Source organism: Diachasma alloeum, unplaced genomic scaffold, assembly GCF_001412515.2.
Source record: "Diachasma alloeum isolate Michigan unplaced genomic scaffold, Dall2.0 Dall_scaffold_00183, whole genome shotgun sequence".
NCBI lineage: Eukaryota > Metazoa > Arthropoda > Insecta > Hymenoptera > Braconidae > Diachasma > Diachasma alloeum.
In genome coordinates this window covers 2,566,664-2,588,624 of record NW_021680349.1, presented here as the reverse complement: position 1 = coordinate 2,588,624, position 21,961 = coordinate 2,566,664, and the positions used below count along the sequence as shown (strand labels likewise).

At 37.1% G+C, this 21,961-nt stretch overlaps 3 protein-coding genes and 1 long non-coding RNA gene across 5 annotated transcripts; 3 read left to right on the top strand and 1 right to left on the bottom strand.

Moving 5' to 3' along the window:
* Nucleotides 1-59: 59 nt before the first annotated feature.
* On the top strand, nt 60-3,946 carry LOC107047892 (dual specificity protein phosphatase CDC14C). The gene is given in 8 exon segments (XM_029126747.1): nt 60-338; nt 520-794; nt 854-1,115; nt 1,179-1,308; nt 2,595-2,913; nt 3,169-3,294; nt 3,401-3,628; nt 3,741-3,946. Coding segments are annotated over 7 exon segments (1,509 nt in total). The 5' UTR covers nt 60-126; the 3' UTR covers nt 3,586-3,628; nt 3,741-3,946.
* Nucleotides 3,947-4,983: 1,037 nt separating this feature from the next.
* On the top strand, nt 4,984-11,679 carry LOC107046698 (inner nuclear membrane protein Man1). The gene is made up of 10 exons (XM_015269377.1): nt 4,984-5,393; nt 5,747-6,414; nt 6,716-6,821; nt 6,906-7,111; nt 7,743-7,954; nt 8,041-8,169; nt 8,509-8,638; nt 9,231-9,720; nt 10,330-10,514; nt 10,645-11,679. Exons 1-10 carry the CDS (start codon nt 5,227-5,229, stop codon nt 10,800-10,802), a joined length of 2,451 nt encoding a protein of 816 aa, XP_015124863.1. The 5' UTR covers nt 4,984-5,226; the 3' UTR covers nt 10,803-11,679.
* Nucleotides 11,680-14,924: 3,245 nt separating this feature from the next.
* On the top strand, nt 14,925-19,590 carry LOC107046831 (ninjurin-2). 2 transcript variants are annotated; one of them, XM_015269555.1, is made up of 4 exons: nt 14,925-15,265; nt 16,516-16,626; nt 17,105-17,170; nt 18,768-19,182. In XM_015269555.1, the coding sequence occupies exons 1-4, from the start codon at nt 15,023-15,025 to the stop codon at nt 18,996-18,998; spliced, it is 651 nt and encodes a 216-aa protein (XP_015125041.1). In that variant the 5' UTR covers nt 14,925-15,022; the 3' UTR covers nt 18,999-19,182. The 2 variants fall into 2 exon arrangements, with proteins under 2 accessions (XP_015125041.1, XP_015125036.1); XM_015269550.1 differs by lacking the exon at nt 18,768-19,182 and adding an exon at nt 19,233-19,590 and having other exon boundaries at nt 14,932-15,265.
* LOC107046842 lies at nt 19,527-20,723 on the bottom strand. The gene is made up of 3 exons (XR_001461623.1): nt 20,681-20,723; nt 20,516-20,603; nt 19,527-19,879 (listed from the first exon to the last, which is right to left on the bottom strand). It is a non-coding gene; the product is annotated as an uncharacterized LOC107046842 (long non-coding RNA).
* Nucleotides 20,724-21,961: the final 1,238 nt, after the last annotated feature.

Below are 21,961 nucleotides of genomic sequence, written 5' to 3'. Positions count from 1 at the left end.
TTTTTTATTTTGGCACGAAAATCCCTCGTTAACTTTCAGTCTTTCAGCTATAAATTAACAGTCTGAGGAATAAATCTGGGGTTTTAATATTGATCATAAATTCATTGAGTATTCACAAGAAAAGAAATGGAGTATCATCAGGATAGTGTCTCCTACCATCCAGACATCTGTCTGATAACAGAGTTCATTAATAATAAATTCTACTTCGCCACGTTGCTTCCGGGGAAGCGAGAGCCTAGAGCTGCTGCTGATATTTATTTCTTCAGCATTGACGATGAACTGATTTATAATAATTTTTACAATGACTTCGGACCGTTGAATCTCGCCTGTTTGTACAAGTAACTACATTCATTCTAATTGCTGATGATTAGGGGAGAATGGAACTATTTTTTTAATGTTAATAAATCATTGAACACTTGACGAAACGGTATAATTTTTCTTTCTGAGTTGTGAATATTTTAAAAAATCAAGTGTCCATTGTGCCCCACCTTCTTCTAAATTCCAGTCACTACGAGTTAGAGAATAAATTACTGATTCCAATAGATATTGCTGGAAGCTGAATCACATATTCAATAATCCTCGCAATTATCTGCGAAATGTCGTTCATTACACAACCGATGATGAAGAAAAAAAATCGAATGCTGCATTTCTAGTCGCCTCATACGCAATTCTGCACTTACAAATGAGTCCGAAGCACGCGTATAGGCTCCTGATGAATGGAAACAATCAGCGCCAGTTCAAGAACTTCCAGGATGCCTCGATGGGCAGATCTCCCTACACGATTCGTCTCCAAGGTGCCCAGACGATTAATTAATTCAATGCAGCACTGTTTATCCCCCTTTCCCTACCCTAGACTGCCTGAACGCCCTGTACACAGCAGCAACCTTCGGTTTCTTCAACTTCGAGGACTTCGACATCTCGGAGTACGAGAAATACCACCAGCTGAAGCACGGAGATCTAAACTGGATAGTTCCCCAGAAATTTCTAGCGTTCATTGGCCCTAGCACTGAACCCGGAAGCCCCTATCATCCCCCTGAACACTACATAGAGTATTTCTTGAAGAATGGAGTGAAAACCGTCGTCAGATTGAACAGAGAATCCTACGATGCCTCCAGGTACCCCTCAATCAGAATTTTTCCCCAGAAAAAACATCGGGAAAATTAATTTACACTTTTCAGATTCACAAAACACGGAATTTCCCATTGTGAGTTATTTCTACCCGATGGCAGCATTCCCTCCAGAAAAATCATGCATAAATTCCTGAAACTGGCGGAGAACAGTGATGGAGCCATAGCTATCCACTGCAAAGTAACATTTCCCCAAAAATTCAAGAATAACTATAGTGAAGGATTTGGAGAAAATAACGTATTTTGACTATTGGCCAGTTTTTAGTGAACATCTCGAAATCTAAGGGAGATAGCAAAATATTTGTTATGACCTTTCTTGTAGCCCTCAATTCCCTCTACAAAAAAGGTTATTACGAAAATTTGGGTATCTCTCTTAGATTCGGAGATACTCCTAAAAAACTCAGCCAAGGGCTAAATCGACTTGAACCGGTTTTAACCGATCTTGACGTAATCAATTTAGTCATGGTATTTTTAATGATTTTATTGTTGGGAATTATCACGCACATTGCACACCTCATGTGCAACAACAGCAACAAGCAGGAAAATAACATAACTAGATGTTGATTACATCAAAAGAATGAGGAAGCTAAAATAATTCAACATCGCATTTTTTGATAATCTAATCAACGTTGTTGTTATTTTCTCCAAAGCGCCTGATTCCTTCGAGAACATCAAATCAAAAATAGGGTGGAGGGGTAATACGGACACTTTTGACTTTTTTTAAATACTAATTAAGGATATCCAAGTACTTTGGCTATTTTTCCTCGAGTGAAATGCTTTTCTACATTTGTAGTCGAATATCAGAGTCTTCATGGCTCAACTCCATCAGACCCTAAGTTTTCGGACATTTTACAATGATTTTATTATTTAAACTTTGCAAGTCTAAATTTAAATCTCGTCATTGAGCCGTTAAAAAACATTTTAAAAATCTGGAAAAAAATTAGAAAGTTTAATTTTGGAGGGAGATCGATGAAATAATTAAAAAATTGCAACTTTTTGAAAATCACGAGCCTTATCTATAAATAATTCATAAACAATTAATTTTCCACTATAAAAATCATTTGTTTGGAATCTTAACAAATTTTTTCATATTCACACTCTTATCAAAAATCTATTTTATGCCCAAAAACCTAAGGTTTCTGGAAGTTTAAACAATCTCAATTATTTATTTATGAACAAAGAATGTTCAGAAAAATAATCATTTAAACGACGCTGAATATTCATGATTTAATTGACAAATTTGATGATTAAAAATGGCTGACTCTATCGTGTGATCGTTAAAAATCCGTTGAAAGATTGTTGAAACGTGATATTTTTTCCTTGCAAAGTGCAATTCTTTCTCTGCGTGATGCGTCCAGACTGACCTCAACTGACGATTTTATTTCTCAGTCACAAATATTTTCAATAAACTCAAAAGTGTCCATTATGCCCATTCTATTACCTAATTATTTTTTATTGATCTCCTAGGCAGGATTAGGTCGCACGGGGACCCTGATAGCCGCCTATCTGATAAAACACTACAAGATGAACGCGCGAGAGGCAATCGCGTGGACCAGAATATGTCGTCCAGGTTCGGTGATAGGACACCAGCAGTCCTGGCTCGAAAGCATCCAGAACGAGCTCTGGATATCCGGCGAGCAGTACAAACTGAGGAATTTTGGGAACTCCAAAGTGTTAATTCATCATGAACGAGGCATTTACTCCATTGCCAGTAAAATTGAGAAGAAAATGCATCCAATGTCCTCTGGGGGCTGTCAATCCCCCGAGAGATCTGAACAGCGACAAAGTAAATTTTTTTCCAACCTGAAAATACATGTTTCGACTCACCCTTGATGCTTCTGCCGTTGTCTTGAGGGGAATACACATCTGGGGTTGATTCAAGTCATTGTTAACTAATTTTTTCACTTGCACTGCACTTCACACGCGGGAAACACTGATAAACACACTTTCGAACGCGAGCGTCCATGTTTTTTTCACTGATCACAGAACACCAAGATGTTTTCACTGATTTATTCACGATATTTTACGTTGACTTATTTAGATAATCATGAGAGGGGTGAAGCTAAATGTACGAAGAAGATGGAAATGAGTAATATGACACGGAATATTAGTGGAAGTCCCGGAACTAGTCGGAGCAGCAGCAAGTCGGGCTTCGGTCGCATTTTCGGTTGTGCTTCTACCTACCTTCATGACGTCTTTATTTTTGACTAGTTTTTTTTTGAACATTCACTAACATCGATTCATTAACACTGATGTTTGTTAAATTTGTTTAGGGAAACTAAAGTCACTGGGAGGTCATGCATTGCCGGTTAGAGACGACTCGAACATCACTGGCGCGCCGCCAGTGAAGTGTAAACAAATGGCGACAACGACTGGAGTCAAAAGAAAGGGCGGGAAGGCTTCGAACTTGAGCCAGGGAGATTTTTTGAATAAAATCAAGGTTGGAAGGGCGAGCTGATGGGCCGGGTGGAGCAGCAAGTCTAGCTTCGTTCGCATTTTCGGTTGTGCTTCTAACCTACACTTCAAAAAATGCCTTCTTCATTTTTTCACGGCATTATTTTTCAGGGGACCTTTTCGAAATATTCGTTTATAGCGTTTGTTGAATTTATTTAGAGAAATTGAAGTCACTGGGAGGTCATGCATCACCGGCTAGAGACGAGTCGAACATCACTGGCGCGCCGGCAGTGAAATGTAAACAAATGGCAACAACCACTCGAGTCAAAAGAAGGAGTGGGAAGAATTCAAACTTAAGCCAGGGAGATTTTTTAAATAAAATCAAGGTTGAATGGGGTAGATTGTTAGACTGATTGTTGAAGATTGTGTCGAAGGAAATTAATTATGAAATTAATAATTAATTAAGAATTATAATTTGTAATAATTAATTAATAATTTATTAATTATTAATTTTTTAAAATTAAACGTTGAAGAACGCATGTCGAGTGACGACTGTCGACTTTTTGGATTAAGATGAAAAAATAAAGAAATTGATTATGAGCTTGCGAGGTTGTGATGATAGGTGCGTTAGGAGTTAGATCTAAGATTTTCCGGGGAGGAAAATGCAGTCTGTTAAAAGTAGTTGTTTGATGGAATTTTTCCATCAAACAACTACTGATTTTTTCTTCATTCGGTCCGCTTAAATTTCAAGAATCCTCGACATTGAAAAATCACATATTTCATCAATTTTCTCATAATTTGCCAAGTGAAGGTCGATTCTGATGCTAATGAAACACTCCGGCCCCAGAAATGCAGAAATAAAAAATTTTCTTTCCCCCGGAGCCAAAGTGTCAAATCTTTGACTTTCCCAGAGGGAAATCGACTTTCGGCAAAATCGAATTTCTTCGTTAAGTGAATGTTGATTCTTAATTAGTACGTCGTTAGTTCTTGTAGTTTACTAATCAATTGAGTCCAATTGATCCTTAAACACTAAAAACTATTACATTCATCTGCTAACGAATTACAAGTGATTTACCATCGTCAATTGTTTATAAATAACAGTTACCGGCTGACAGCCTATTGCTCTAGTTCGATCAGTTTGTAATTCCGCTTGAAATGAGAATAATCCCGCCACCTCTCAACGTGCCTATGGCTGCACTAGAAAATTCGATTGATAAGACTTCTTCAGAGGACATCTGCAATATCGAGCCCTGTTTAACTCCGCGAATGTGACCACAAATTTCCGTCTCCATCTGTTCCACCGCCTCCCGTACTGACGCCATTTTCCCTAGAACGTGTCCAAAACGGAATGTGCCCACTGACAATGTACAAACGACCCCCCTCCCCCAACATTTCCCCTCTGCCCTCACCCCATTGGTCCCCGCGGTTCGCGTCCCACCGACTCCTTCCGAATGCCCCCGAGCAGAAAGCGGGTACAGCTCGCATCGCAGGCGAAAAAGCGAAAAAAAACGTTGAAGACACGAACTCTTGTGTGTCGGGCATAACTCTGAAAGTGGCGGAATAGGGCTCCAAGTGTGTGTTAAAATAATCACAAGCCATTAAATATCGCTCGCATGTCCCAACACCATCCACAAAACCTCAAAATAACCAACAACTCGAAATCACCACGAGTAAATCGTACCGGGAGTGCAGTAAATACGCAATAATGTCGGTTGAATCGCTTACCGACTCGGAGCTTCGTACGAAACTCGCCGAGTACGGTTATCCCGTTGGACCGGTGACCCAGACCACCAGGAAGATACTCGTCAAGAAGCTGAAAAATCTCATTGATTCGCGTGGTGGCTCTGGCCCTCGTCACTCATTAGCAGCGAGGTAAGAATAATCCGTGAATTCATCGTCCAAAAATACTTAACCAAAAAGCTGCATGACAAAATTGGAGGAGCAAAAAAAAACACATTCAAAAATGGTCGGCGTGGAAAACAAAACCTCTCTGGTCTGATGATGCGTGACATTGGTGGTTACGTTTCAGGTTGAATGACTTGAGATTAATCGTAACAATTGTAGTTGGACCGAACCCTGAGGTCGTCGATTAAAATCAGATCTCATTGATTCCACGACCAACTTAACAACTTAACTCCTCAGCAATTTTAGACTCCTTCAATCACCCCAAACAATCTCGACATGAGAAAAAAATGAAATAAAATAAATAAAACATGTCATTACAGATACAGCAGTGATGACACTGACGATGACATTGCAGCAACGACGAATAAAAAGAAGAAAGCAGCGTCGAGCAATCGTAGGCAAACGATGGCGAATCCAATGCCTCCACCAGCCTCAGCACCACCTCCAGTGGCCACGAGTGCCTCCAGGAGTCCCTCGAAACGTCGTGCTGGCTCGAGGAACTCCGAGTCCAAGGAGGCCTCCGATTACGAGGATGCGACAGTGAATTCAACGAGTCGTACCACCAAGAGTGTCCAGAAGAAGAAATCGTACAAGCTCTCGACAGTCAACGATGGCTTGGAGACTGGCTCTGACTCGGATATTCCGGAGGAGCCAGAGAAGCGTTTTCCAACGAAATTTGGAACAGAGAGCACCAAGACTTACGACTCTCGTAAGGATAGAAACTCAGCTGAGGTCGAGACTACTGGCAAGACTTATGAGAGCAGAACCAGGGGCTCCAATCTACTCAGGGAGGAGAAGTACACAGTGCCACCTTTCAAGCCCAATATCTCACCCATTGCACCGGTCAAGGATGATCCGCCCTATAAGAAGGATGATCTCAATGTCAATGATATTCTGGCTAACTACGAGAGCCCTTATCTCTCGGAATTCACGAGGAGACTCAGCACTCAGGCCAGCAGCAGCGTACCTTCTCGATCTAATTTTAAGAGTAAGGATTTTTTTCATAATTCTATTGGAGATTTTATGGGATTTATGGGATTTAAAATCATCTTCTGAACGTTATTTCCATGATTTTCCATCATTCAGAAGTCAGTATTCATCATTCATTATTTAAAAATGCTTTTTGAAAATCTTCAGTTTTATTTACTGCTTTTGATTGCAATTTCAATCGTAATTCTTAAAATTTTAGAAAACTTTAGATTACAAAATGGATATAATAATGATATATACAATTTAATGATTTTCTCTTGAAGTTTGATGATAAAATAGTAATTAATATGTCATTTCAGGTTCGATGCTACGTCATACAACTCAATTACGCCCAGACACCAAGGAAACTGATACCAATGGACATTTTTCAACTCTACGATCATCGTACACTGCAACAAACTCCAGGTGAATTTAATAAAAAATGATTTACGGAATTTTTGGAGTTATTATGATCGTGTGATTGATGGGACTATGTTATTATTCTTCCAGATACGTTTCGTCTTCGAATGACAGGCCACGAGACGTGGTGACCAGATCGTACAAAGCGCCAGTAACAAAACAGGAAGAGGGTAGAAATAATCAGAACATGGTGTCAATGGTATTAGTCATAGGACTGGCTCTCTTCTTCGGTGTTTTGGCTATTGTTTACCTCGGTCTAGGTGGAAAAACCGAGGTTGTACCTTCTCTACCCATGGGTAGGTATTCAGATTAAGTTATTAACAACTTTATGTACACGAATTATTCATTTATACAATTGTCTTTTTTTGAGGTGTGGGTAGATCATAGCTAGAGTTATGATGCAATTATGATAGTACTAATCTTTAATTAGTTCAAATATACAAAGTCTAACTGATGTTTACCACTCATTGTCGAGTGCTCAGGTCTTGAAATTCAGTATTTATTCATATTTTTTTTTGTGAATTTTTCCTCGAATTTTCCATTTATTTGGAATATGAGATTTGATAATTTATCAAAAATCAACGAATTAGCAAAAACAGTAATTGACAGATCACTTGAAATCGAACGAATAAATTATTAGACTCTGTATACAACTAACACCCATTTTTTCTAGAGAAAATTATATATAAAGAATTCTAACATTTTTTTTGAGAATCAACTTTTGAAAATGTATTTTTTTCATTATACGAATAATAAATGTTGTACTGGAGATTTTCAGTTATCAGTATTTTTCTTTCCTTTTCCCTTGAAACAAAAATAGTTATTATGCATCCAGAGATTTTCATTCATATGTTGCATGAAAAATCCGAAATTATGAATATCGTCGGAATTATTTAATGCAGTATTTGGATTTCATGTGTTTTGTAGACAGTGAAGTTCCACTTTGTTCGCATTCTGATCACGATAAACCCGGTGTTAACTGCTTACTCCAAGAAGATGTGGAGACTGTGATGCAATTATTGAAACGACTCAGACCAATATTGATGAAGAGAGCTGTTGCTGCTGCCTGTGAGGACACCAGTGACGCGCCCTACATCACTGATTCTGAGGTCATAAATATGTTGAAGAGTAACAAAGTCGTAAGTGTCCTCTGTCCATGATTACCTCGAGCTTGTCCTCATTCACATTTTTATAATTTATGAATATTTCATTGTTAATTTTACAGAAAGAGTTTGAAATCACTGGTGATCTCCACAACGCCCAGTTACTGATCTTTGAGAATCCAAAATGGGGGATTTCACTCATCGAAGTCGATGAAGGAACTGACATATCCGAACATATTCTAGATTCAATGGTGAGAGTTCAGTTATTACACTTAAAATTTATTATGTAATTATTTGAAGAATGACTGGATCTAGGCCAGATATATTTGGCAGCTGATAAAACCTTCCACAATTGAAGTCTCTTGACATTTTCGAAATAATTTCAAACTTGAAAGGATCAGATAAGTCTAAAAGAGATTTGATAAAACGAGATAAAACCACATCACTTAGAGAGGAAATTATTTTCTATAAATATCTCTGACTGCACAGAAGATAAAGGCTTTCACCAAGAATTAAATAATAGACACAAGAGAATGGTATAAAATTTTTCCCATTTCGTTTTACTAATAATTATTGTTTTTCATTTCCAGGAAAAAGTGTTTCAAACTCGTTTGGAAGGAAAAGTGGGGATGGTAATGCTGAATCCAGAATTACCAGTTAAATGTTTGATAAAACAGAAGGTCTTCACAGTTCTATCGAGTCTATTTATCTGTGCCATCGGTAAATTCACAACAGACACGTTATTTAATGATTGGTAGCTCCACAATTCCTGTTTGAAATACTCCTTTGGATCAGTGAAACCTATTCCACATCCTGTAATCCTTTTAAGTAAACTATTTTCCATCCCCAATCCACGATTTATTTCTTCTCACCAGAGTATCTTGTGCTATAAATATACCCGTTGGGCCTTATAATTGTTTTTCTATAAAAAATACATTCATTCCTCGTGAATGCGTGAGGAATGCATGAAATGCATGGTACATCCCTGTTGTTGTAATGGATAAATTATTGCAACTATCAAAATTCACTGGCCAATTTCTATAGCCATAGAAATAAGTATAGTTATCGATATTTCTAGGTATACCTATAAATATTTATAGTTACAATTATGTACAACTATTTACAACTATAATTATGGCTATACTTCGTTAATTATTCATTAATTCAGTTTGTAAAAAAGAGATTTTAGAGGAAATTCTCAAGAACATTTCCAACGTAAACTGTCTCTTGAGACAATTAACCCTTCAGAAATAGAATTCTCACGTTTTATCGCTTCAATACCGAATTGAAAGTAATATTACTCTTATTCTAGGAGTCGCAACAGTTCTGGGACTCCACAAAGCAGTTCAATGGTACATAAAATACAAAAAATCAGCAGAGAGAGAGGTATTCCACCTGGTGAGTGAGATAATAAGCATGGTGGAGAGTCATCACCAGACAGCAGCAACAGCCAGCCCGGGAGGTACTCAGGAGAGTTACCTAGCTATAAACCACGTGAGGGACAATCTCATACCACCCAAGGACCGCCGGAAGATGGCAGGAACTTGGGAGAAGGCAGTGAAGTTCCTCGACGAGAATGAATCGAGGATTCGTCGGGAGGTGCAACAGGTCGCGGGAGAGGAGTTCCATGTCTGGAGATGGCTGCCAAAGCTGAGTACGTCTAATACATCATCGCCAGCGGGAAGCAAGAAGAATAAAGTCTGGCAAGGACAGGCGTTCGAGACTATGGAGGGATCTGTTAACAGTCCAGCATTTTCACCTACTCCCTGTCTTAAGATTCGTCACATGTTCGATCCTGATGTGTAAGTATTTATTAACGATTCGATTTTTCACGTTCCGTAAAAATATTTGATACATTGTGAGGAAAAAAATTGAAACTTCAGGGATAACTAGATTTAGGGGAAAAGTCGAATTTCAGTTTTCAATGGAAATGCAATGGAATTTGAAGGTTTTAAACAGCAGAAAGATTAGAATTCCCCAGTTTATTTGCATTTTTCATAACTAAAATTAATATTGAGTATCCGATTGAATTTTCCTGAGTTTCATTAAGTTACGGAATTATTCAACTGAAATCTAGTTTTCATTTTTCTATAGAATTTTGAATTTTCAATGCTGAAATTCCCTGCAATTTCAGTAAAACTGGAGTTTGATAAAAATCAGTGGAATGCAAATCATAGAAAATTGGAAGAAATCAGTATTTAATCCTCTTTCATTGTCAATTTGAAATAGTATATTCATTTCTTCCAATTTCCTATACTGTTCACTTGCCTGATAAACATAGACATGAGTTTCAAAATAAATAGATAAAAATTTCTAAGAAGCCGTTCAGCCAAAAACTTTCAACACTTTCATGTGATTTCCATAGAATGGAATGATTAGATGATGAAGCAATAATTTATTATGCCTTCTAGGGAGTTTGAAGATGACTGGGAAGTCAAAGTACAGGATGCAATCTTGGAGAAGTGCGGTGAGGGTGTAAAAATTCTTCACATTAGAGTTGATCGTGGCAGTCGTGAGGGCTGTGTCTACATGAAATGCCTGACCCATGATGATGCTGGCAAGGCATACAGAGCTCTTCACGGTTGTTGGTTTGATGGTAAGAATCACTACATAACGAGTCATTATTTTAAACTTCTAAGAATCATTGGCTTTCGTTCATTTTCTTAATTTCCTGATTTTATAAATTTCTTCGCATTAAATTCGCATTCGTTTGTAACTTTTCACAGGTCACTTAGTAACAGTCAAATACCTCCGATTGGAGAGATACCACGAGCGTTTTCCCGACGCAGTACGATGCACTCAGCCCCTGAAGCCGAGTAATAACCAGCGACTCTCGATGCAGGCGAATTCCTGGCAAACACAGAGCCCACTTGAAGCGAATTAACCACTCAGGTCGCCCCAACTCAAGATTAAAATGAGAGAAATCCAAGATTATCAACGTTTTTTCATGCACTCGAAGAAACGAAAAATTATTGTCCTAAAAAATGTACAGTAGCATTATTCATCGAGTGGACAGAAGAAAATTAAGAAGAAAAAAACTGAATTATGAGGGGATGGACTCTGAAGCATAGAGTGATGGATATTTTTATTTTTCATACGTCAGTGCCCCATTAACATTACTTAATGATTATAAGATTGTCCAGGAGTTTAATGACTCGTGAAAAAATTCCGGTTTAACCGGTTAACTAAGAAAAGTATATAGTTATTACTAAATGATAAAAAACTGTTTAATCTTAAAAAAAATGTACAGTCAAATTGTTTGCCTCTAGATTTATCGACTCGTGTTGCTATTGGTCTCACAGTTTCTATTATTAACATTAATTTTATTACCTCTTCTGTCCCTAATTAAAAATAAAAATAATTGTGTTGTTAATTTCGACATTCGGCTCTCAACGCTTACTTAAACTATTATTTTATAATCAAAAGACGATAAAACCAGATTATATGTTCACCGTTTCAAATCCATTGACTTCATACTTTCACTTCGAATCGTAGAAACATAGAATTCGATAATTTAACTGTTCTTCAAAAAGTAAATGTACCTGTGATTTTGAGAGAGAAAAAAAAATAAATTAATCACCCACTCATGCGCCTTAGGTACACCCCATTTTTTTAATTTTATATGTGAAAAATGAGCGTTTTTACGCACGTAATTGTCGTCGAGGAATACAAATGACAATGAGTGAATAAAGGGCTGCAGAATGTTGCATTATTGTAATAAAATGAAAATTGAGCGAATTAAATGAGTTTAACGAGTCAAAGTTGACTATTTGTCAATTGATTTTATTTACTTTATAGGAAATCTATTCAAGTATGCCATTATCTCAATAGTGAGTTTAAAAAAAAATTAATTGTCGAATTGCCGAATTAATTTGAAAATTAATTCAATAGTGAAGTGGAACATTGCAGAAAAAAAATGAATTTGTAATAAAGAAATTCGTTGAAATTTCAGTAAAACTTTCATTTGATGAAAATTTCCAAGAAGTGAATTGGAAATTTCAGCCAAAAAATTGAATTAATTTAGTATTCGATAACATATTTCCCCGGATTTTCCTCAGTTCTATTGATTTTTATTTAAACAAACAAATAGTTTTATTCAAGTAGTTCGTAATAAAGTTCTTATTCAAACTTTAATTTGATTCCCATTAACATCAAATGAATCGTCTATTTGATTCTAATAAAGAATTTATTCGGAATGCATCAATTATTTTCATTCAAAAACTATTGCTGAACGAAATCGCAGAATTTTTAATGAAAAAATGCATTTAATCTGCATGGGGTATTTCTCCAGGTGTGAATACTTATAAAAAATCAATTTAACAGTGAAGTGGAGCACCGCATAATAAATCGATCCACACATTTCATTAACAATGAAGATGTCTCGGAAATCAGAGATTCGCGAGTGATAATCACAGTGATATTATTTTTTGTTGGGAAATTGATGAAAAAATGAAGTTAAATTCGTGACACTCATTCCCGTGTGTTCTAAATAAAATCGTAGAGATAATTTGAAAACTTGAACTTGAAAAATGAGATTTGAAGTTGCGATCAGAGGCTTTGGTTACCATGGATATAAGAAATTTCCGCACAACTATTGTCGAAAACATGCATTTGATTCAAATGCGTTATTCCTCCGGCTGTGAATATTTATAAAAAATCAATTCAACAGTGAAGTGGAACATCGCATAATAAATCGATTTTCCCATTTCATTAGCGATGAAATCATCTCGGAAATCAGAGATTCGCGAGGGATAATCAAATCGCATTTTTGGTTGAGAAATTGATGAAAAAATTAAATTAAATTCATGACACTCATTCCCGTGTGTTCTAAATAAAATAGAATTGATAATTAACTTGAAAAATGAGATTTGAAGATGCCATCAGAGGCTCCGGTTGCCATGGATATAAGAAACTGTCACAACAATTGCGGATAGTATGCACTATGCACGCGAAAATGTATGCACTCCCCAGAAGGTTGATATGAATCAATGGTTAACTGTCCGTTTCCGAGCCAGCCAATAAAATGTCGGGCTTAGTTGATCGACCATTTCTTTGTGTATTACATAGCGATCGTCGCAAAAGGGAGGGAATCGCACTCGTGGTCTAGGGCTTGCGAGCTTCGGTCGAGTACAGACTTCATTCAAGTGCCTTCACGAGTGCCAGTCCTGTCGGCAGAACAAACAGTGAATAACGAGCGATTGAACGGGTTCGTTCGGGCACAAGGGTTGCAGGGGTTTTGATTTTTAACGACTCGTCAACGGCGTCAATACGGCGCTGTTTTTTGTCATCAGGATTTTACGGTACTTGAAGAACATGTCCACTGCGGCCACCACTGTGGGGCCGATTGTGGGAGAGAATGGTAACCTTAATACGGTAATTTTTACATTTACATTTTTAATATTATTATTTATAATATTTTTATTGTTTGATATCATTTTTACTTCTATATGATTAGAGAAATTTTTTATCAACTCTGAATATTAAATTATTCAAACAACTAATGATTTCAAGGTAAATCTGCGTGTGATGTTTTCTGTTAAGAACTTTTTCTTTTAAATTCGCTCATCACATATAAAGATGACAAACAAGTCATTTTTTAAAATTTAGAATGAATTTATGCCGATGGAAATATAATTTTTCAATGCCAAATATCGCGAAATTATCCCGTTAGTTCAACCGTGTTTTTTTAAACTATAATTTTCACTGCATTTAAAGTATTTAAATATTCTCTTGAAATAATTAAAGAAAATGTTCAATTGAAGTCACTATTTTTTTTTCCTGAATGAATCTGTCGATCAACTCCTTCGCAATTTCTTTGGACAAAAATCTACTTCGATTAAATTATTGACGTACGCAAAAATTTCCTCTGAATTTCAATTAAGTCATTCCCCAGGGCCACATGACTCCCTGAATAATTAATAATTATTTCTAGTACATTTATTATTTATTATTTATATTATTATCTCCAAATGATTTTAAACGAAGACTAGAAGGGACATTTTCTCTCGAGAATGGATTCCTTCTAAATTCAAACTAATTTTTTTAGAACTGAGAATGAATTTACGCCGAAGAAATAGAATTCCTCAATGCCAAACATCCCGCAATTATCCCCTTAGCCCAACCGTGTTTTTTATCTAAAATATTCTCCGCAGAGTATTTAACTATTCCGTAGAACTAGTGGCAAAAAATGCTCAACAGAATTTACTACTATTTCCTCCCTGACGAGTCTACCGATCACCTCCCCAATTTCGTCACCAAAAATCCGCTTCGATCAATTTCCTGACGTCCGCGAAAAGTTCCCTCCAAATTATAATCAATTCATTCGTTTGAATGACGAAGTGTCGCAGCATATGCCAGGGTCATAGGACTCCGCGAATCGATGACCGAAGTAATGACCCCAAATCCACGTCACATTAATACCTGACCCGACATTATTCCACCAAAGTATTTCACCTTCTGTACTTCCTGACCCCGTAACAATTCCCCGTCAAGCCTAAGCGGTTCTAAAGATACTCAAACATCAATCACCGTTATTACGTCTACCAATTCCCCGTTTTTCCCGAGATTGAATTTTTCATTGATGCCCGAATTGGCCTGGCATTGCTAGAATATTCATCTACTACCGGGTAATTTACCCAAACACAAACAGCTGTAATCACCGCCGCTGACTCCGTATTTCCGTCAAATCCAACTTTTTATAATTCGCAGCGGCATTGATATAATTTTGAGCCACAGCTCCTTGAACTCCTTTCCCTCCCTCGAATGCTCCATTCCCAATTACAGCTGAAACAATACGTCCATTACTTCCCCGAAAGGACAACTCCATTCGTTACAGCAACAATGAGAAGAAAAAAATAACAAAAATGACTGCTGGTGGCACCTCTGCACCTGACGCTTCCCCGGTCGCAATGCCGCTCTCACTGCATCGCAACAGGTGGAAATCAGCGGGCGTCGAGTGATTGATAAGCTCTTAAATCAACACTAATCAAGTGTTCTTATCTGAAGACGTGTCGATAAAGCTTTCATAACATCGGAAGCAATCCTTCCCGTCTGGCGTTTCCCTCGTCGTTAAACAGAAAAGTGCACCGAAGTCGGCAGAAAGATATGTCTGACAAAGTGGAGAAGCCCGAGCCCTTCGGGAGGGGTCACAATAAGGGTGAAGACGACAAGAAGTTTCAAGACCTCAAACCCTCACAGTTCGATAAATGCGTGCGTGCAGCCCTGAACAGGTGGATTTTCTCGAGAGATTGCCTGAAGGGTGAGGCATTTCGTCCCCCCTTACTCGGCCCACAATTTATCCCGGGAGTTTCAAGCCCTGAGTCTGGAGAAAGAGGAGAGGCCAATGGAGTAAGTGCTGGGGGGATGAATTAAGGGGTAACAGAATGACGCCAATTTTCAAAATTTTTGAACAAATCTCCTGCCGAAAGTTATCGATATTTTTACAAATCGAAGCACATTAATCTCCAGGAGGTGACGATGAAGGTCAATGTGCTTTGGGTTCAAATAATATTAATAACTTTGAGAAGGAAATTTGTTTGAAAATTTCGAGGAAACGCGGCCTTCTGTTACCCCTTAAGGGGAGACTATTGGATTGCGATTTCTCATACGTTAAAGATCGATTGCATATTTATAAAAATGAATAATTAGTGCAAAATAATTAATTTTTTATTGTTCGTTTGTTCCGCCGACGCTTAAAATGTACGGAGAGCAATTTAAGTAACGGTATCGTAATCTTTCACAAGAGATTCAGGTAAAAATTACGTGACAATTCCGTAAAATTTCTTACAACCACATTGCGCTCCGGATTTACGGAAAAGATATGTAATTTTTATTGAATATTTCTCTTCGTGTGTTAAAAATAGTCCAGGGCTTCCAATTTTTGAGCTACAGAGGTTTCTTGTTTTCAGAATTTTTGGAAAAATATGTGCAATAACAATTATGAATTTGTTTTTTTTTAATTCATCTCCTACACGTAGCTAATTTTGTTATTTTTTAAATAAAAAATTGCACCATTCATGTAAAATAGCCTGAAAATTTTTTCTGCCTATTTTACATGAATGGCGCAAATTTTTATTTTAAACAAAACGAAATTAACTGTGTAGGAGTCGAATTTAAAAAAACTAATGCGTAATTATTATTGGACACTTTTTTCAAAAACTTTGAAAAAAAAGAAACCTTTGGAGTCCAAAAATTGGAGGCCCTGGACTATTTTTAACATTTTAAGCGTGTGCGGGGCACACGAATAATAAGCAATTAATTTTTTCGCATTAATTATTTGTTTTTAGACATACACAAACGATCTATAACGTATGAGAAATCTCACTCCAATCGCCCACGACTTTTAAAACTCATGTGTAATGAGGGTTCAACTTCATTTTAAATTGATTTCGCCTATTGGTGGGTTTAAATGGTCTTTTCTGGTTGAATCAGCCCAGGAAAGGAGCCGCTGCGTCACACGTGTGAGCAATCACGGACAAGGAGATTGAGTAATTCACGGCTGGGGGCGAGGGGGAGGTGGGGAAGTGAACATGGACTTTGGTTTGCTCAGTGAATTGTATAGGATGTCAATGGAATTGTTTTTTTCTTTATGATTACAGGTGAAGTCCTTGGATGCCAACAGATATGCGACGAAGAAGACTATTGCGCAGGGGATGCTGGATATTGCACTACTCACGGCTAATGCATCACAGTTGAAGTACATCCTACAGGTGACTTTATAAATTCATTTTATTGGACTGCTAAAAATGTCTATTAATTTAAAATTCTTAGTCTTATAAATTTTGAGGCGATAATTGAGCGGAAATTTACCGTTTCCACTGTTTTTGCTATCAAGTCTTGAATTTTTAATGACGAAATTTGTTGAAATTCCAGTAAAAATATCCGTTTATAGAAATTTCCAAGTCGTATACCGAAAATTTCAGCCAAAAATTTCAATCAATTTAACATTCAAGAATATATTAACTTGAATTTTCCCGATTTTCTATTGATTTCCATTAAATAATTTATCGGAAATTCACAGTTCCATTCATTTTTTCATAAAATCGTAAATTTTCAATTATGAAAGTCTCTGGAATTTCCGTGAAAATATTCCTTTGCAAAAATTTCTAAAAAGAATACTCGGAATTTCCGTCAATAACTCTCAACATTGTACTGCATGAAAAATCATTCTCAATTATTTGGATTTAGGTGGGGAAGCAGCACGAATTTTACACCCTGATGCTCACCCTCATATGTGTATCAATAGGACTTCAGGTAAATTTTACGCCCAAAATGAATCTTCAAAAATTCCACAGGCGCACCAAAACCGTTTTAACCATAATAAACTCACGTAATGAACACACATCGCATGTTTCATCAATTGTACAAGTATCGCAAACCCGATTGCAGTGTTCACTTGAAAAAATACCACAGGCACTCGCAAAAAACATTGCAATATAATAAAAATAACATCGAGAGATGAGTTACCAAATCCATCTCCATAATTTACAAAAAATTTCTCAAACCGCATGCAGAGCAATTAAAATCCTCAGTCAACTGTCTTAACACTCCGTTGGTCGCGCAAAAATTACGAACGCGATTCGTCGCGCCCCGCCGCGCCAGCATAAATCGACAAATGATAAATTTGAAAGATCTAGGAAAAATCTGAAAAATGTCGAGAGTGATCTGGGTCGTATTCTTGAGTTTCCTGCAAATAATTCATCTCTTCGAAATAATTTGTTTTCGTTAGGAATTTTGAAAAATATGTTGTTCTAAAAACTACTATAATTTCTTAGACCTTTCAATTGACAAAGTCAAATTTCGGTGAATTTTTCCGGCGAGCCAGTCAATTGTAATTAAAGAAAAACGACACACACCGGGGTTTCCCTTATAGGGTGACCAACTAGTCTGGTCACCAGATGCGTTCCTGCGATTGGTCACCTCCGCGGGGATTCCCCGGCGTCTTATTTAGGCTTTAGCGTTGCCGAATTCACTCTACACTGCCCAGGCGCGTTTAGAGAGTTTCCGGCAACGTCGCGGCGTGGGCAATTACATTTAACATCGGAAAAATAATTTATCTCTTCGAAATAATACGTTTTCTTCAGGAATTTTGATAAATATATTGTTCTAAAAACTACTATAATTTCTTAGACCCTTCAATTGACAAATTGAAGTATTTCAAATTGAAGTATTTTCAATTTTCCGGTAAGCCAGTCAATTGGAATTGAAGAAAAACGACGCGCGGCGATGTTTCCCTCATAGGGTCACCAACCCAGTGTTAAATCACGAAAAGCACCGTAGAAATTAGTATTGAAACGATCAGCACGCGCGCAATGCATAGCTTAGAAATTGGTCCAATTGCCTCGGAAGAATGACAAACCCGAAAAAAAAATCTCTGTAACATGCAGATCCTGTCGGGCTTGTTGTCCCTGTCCTTGAACCTCATGTTGGACCGACAGATGGAGGACTCAAGGAATGGGTACGCCGTTGAGTGGATCGGCCGGTTGAGAGTTGCCCTAAGCTTCATTGTTTTCTTGGATAACATTCTGATAGCTGCATTCGATCCGATGGGTCTCTCCTCGCTGTTGTTGTTCGACCCTCCCGAGGGCACCGAGATGATGCATTAATCAAACAAAATCAAAATGCAGGGGCAAAATGGAGCACACAATGAGATGATGGCGACTCGAAGAAGTCCATTTTGCCCCGGCCGCCCTTATAGATGAATTTACTTTCAAACTATTGAATTAATGATATTAATAATCATCGTCAGACACTCGTGTGAGACTCTTGCGTAGCAATTGGATCAATTCGAAGGGATTGGGGGTGTTTTTATTCATGAAGAGGAACGCAAGAAACTCATTGAAATGCGCAGGCCATCGTGGGTCTTCTCTTCATTGCTGTCGGTGGGTTAGACATCAATCGAAGGAGGGACCAGTGGGCTGCTAACATCATTAACGACGTCATATTAATCGGGGTTTTTGTCATCAGTCTAACGAATGTCGCTATATCGGGTTTCGGAATGGAATTCAGTAATAAACCGAGGGAGGTGCTCACTGGGGCTAATTACGCTGTGAGGAGAGGCATTGCGGTGCCATTGGAGTAGATTCTTAGTGCCATTAATGGTCTTCGATTATTTTCATGTTTATTATTTGTTTTTTTGTTTTTTTTTCATTTTTATTCTTTATTAATGAAGCATCGCGATTGGATTAATTCGAAGGGATTAATTTGGATTTTCATTTTTTATTTCATTCATTTGACATTTTTATCTATTTTTATTATGATTGATTTTTATTTTTATTTTGTTCGTTGATTTTTATTTTTTGTTTTTCATCATCAGATCCTCCAAGGTATGATTTTTATATTCCTGGGCTCAAGTCTCAACATAAACAAACAGCAGGACCAAAACAAGGCAAACCTGTGGAATAACTTTGCCCTTTTGTTATTGGTCCTCACAGTTACCATAAATATTGTGATTTCAGTATTCGAAATGCGCGAAGAGTAATGAGGTATGTGAATTATGTCATTTTTACGACGAAAAATCGACTGAATGTGATTTTCAGCTGAATAAATCTCAATTTATAATGTTGTTCTTAAACCTCTGGGGAATAAATAAATGATGTAATAAGTGCACTTATCAGAGATTCATGTATTTGTAGGATTGGAATGGAAAATAAAATTTTGACAATTTCATGTTTTCTTTGTGGATTTTTTGCTTTTTTCATCACTCGAGAGGAAAAGCACAACAATGGACACTTTTTTCTTCATCTTCACTCAATCTCATTTCTAGTGAAGAAGCCATTCATTTTTGCAGCATAGAAGAGAATAAATCACGAATACATGATTTTTTTCCATAAAATGAAGATTTTTTTATTTGTGTTTGAATATAAATTAATAAAATTTCTTTCTCAATATCTTCAATAAATTAACAAGTGATAATTGGGGGATGAATTGATAGTGGGTACAGCTGAGGTCATTTTTTCCCACCTGCAACATAAGAATGAAGAATTAATTATCGTGAATTACCCAGTGGAATAATTGAATCATTTACTGATTTTTCATTGATTTATCATCTTCGCCTGGACTCAAATGCTCGACAAACCCAACCATCGTCAAATCTCACTGATAATAATTAATATAATCGTTAATAATTGGATCAATTTCATTAACAAAAAAATCAACTGCACTGTTAAAAATTTTCTACTGAAATTTCCAGTAAGAGAATTTTATTATTGAAAATTTATAATTTTATAGGAAAATCCGTAGGAACTGTAGATTTCAGTTGAATTATTCCGGGACAATTCGGAGAAATCGCTTTTTAAATTCCAAATTCCTCTGATTTTTCAGGAAATTCCTCAACAAAATACCAAAATTCCAAGAATTTTAAAGAAAATTTAGAACTTTAAAGCGAATTCGGCTGTGAATATTCAGTTTCACTTGAAAATTCATGAAAAATGTGGAATTTCTTTCTTCCTGCCACTAAAAAACTGGAAAACTTGAAATTCCATTGACCTCTTCCCCTTAAATCCCACTCAAGTTCTTCTTCCGGAAAATTCAGCCAAACTTTATTAACAGTGTACCCCGACGAGAATATTCCCCCGAGATTTCATCATCACAACACACCTTTTTTGCCACCTTTATTCCCGCCTTTCGCGTCGGCCTTGGCCTCCGACTTGCCCGACGCAGGCGCAGCAGCACCGCCCTTCTTATTCTAAACAATATCAATAATCGTTAAAGTGCGATTGACAACACTTCACCTGATGAAATAATTTCATGATAAAAACTCACATCTCCGCCCTTTGCCCCGCCACCCCCGCCCCCGCCGCCTCCTAAATACAATTACTCAATTAACTTTGAATGCAATTACATTCAATTGCATCTCCGCATGCAAAAACTGGAGACGCATGCCATAAAAATGACGATAAGAGGCGAAAAAAATTATTTTCAAAGAATAAAAAATTGTTAATGACAGGTTTTTGGCCCCTAGCCTTCAATGTCAAGAGCAGCGCATTTAATTTTACTCAAAAATAAAAAATATACTCTTTGGATGAAGAAAATTTTGAGTGGGGTAAATTTATTCTGATATCTCACCTTTTCCCTTTCCCATCTCTCACCACAGTAGATTTTCAGAGTCTGATATTATCGAAAAATTTGACGTAACACCTCTCGAAACAAAAATTGCACTCCGACGTAAGCTCCGGCAATGGCGGCTGCACTTACCTTTGTTTCATGCGCACCGCGCAGCCTTCGTCGTAATGTTTTGCCACCCGTTTTGCCACCCCCCGCGGACCCGGCGGGGGTGGGGAAGAGGGACATCCCAGTGACGATGTACCGAAGCTCGGGAGAAATCGCGTAGGATATAACCTGCGTTTAGAGATGAAACGCGGAGCTTTTTAATATCAAATGAGAGCGGTTGGCGCCCTTGAATCTCGTCACTATTTAGAGCGTCCGATTGCGGGTGATACTTGCCAAGTCGGTCGGTTAGAGCCCTGGGATGCATATTGAATGCTTTCTATTCGTTCTGAATGGATTAATACTTTGTAACGAGGTGAAATTGTCAGGAGAATCAATTTAAAATTTTAAATGAGTTACTCCAATCCCTTTCATTCGTATTCACAAACATCTCGGCGACATTTCGTAAATGCGCTTGCCATTAGATCGAGTTTTTTCTTTCTTTTCTTTTTTTTTATTCTGAAAACCACAATTCAAAACAAAGAAAATTCCTTCAGATACCGTTAGAAATCTGGAGTAACATGGGAATTAGCAGATTTTTATTAAATTTTTTCAATTTTAACCGTGAACTTTGAACATTTCGATTGGTTTTATTCAGAAAAAAATAGAAAATGCGATTAAAAATAAAACAAAAATGATGAATTTATTATCTCTTTTAGATATCAAGATGTTTCATTACTCCGCTACTTAATTTATGTTTCTCCTAATGAAATAATTATTAGAATTATTATTAATTCTGTTCATTCTGAATGAATTCAATCAATTCCTCCCATACATATTCACAACTGACCGAAATCGTTAGAAAAACATCTCGGCAACATTCCAAACAATAAATGC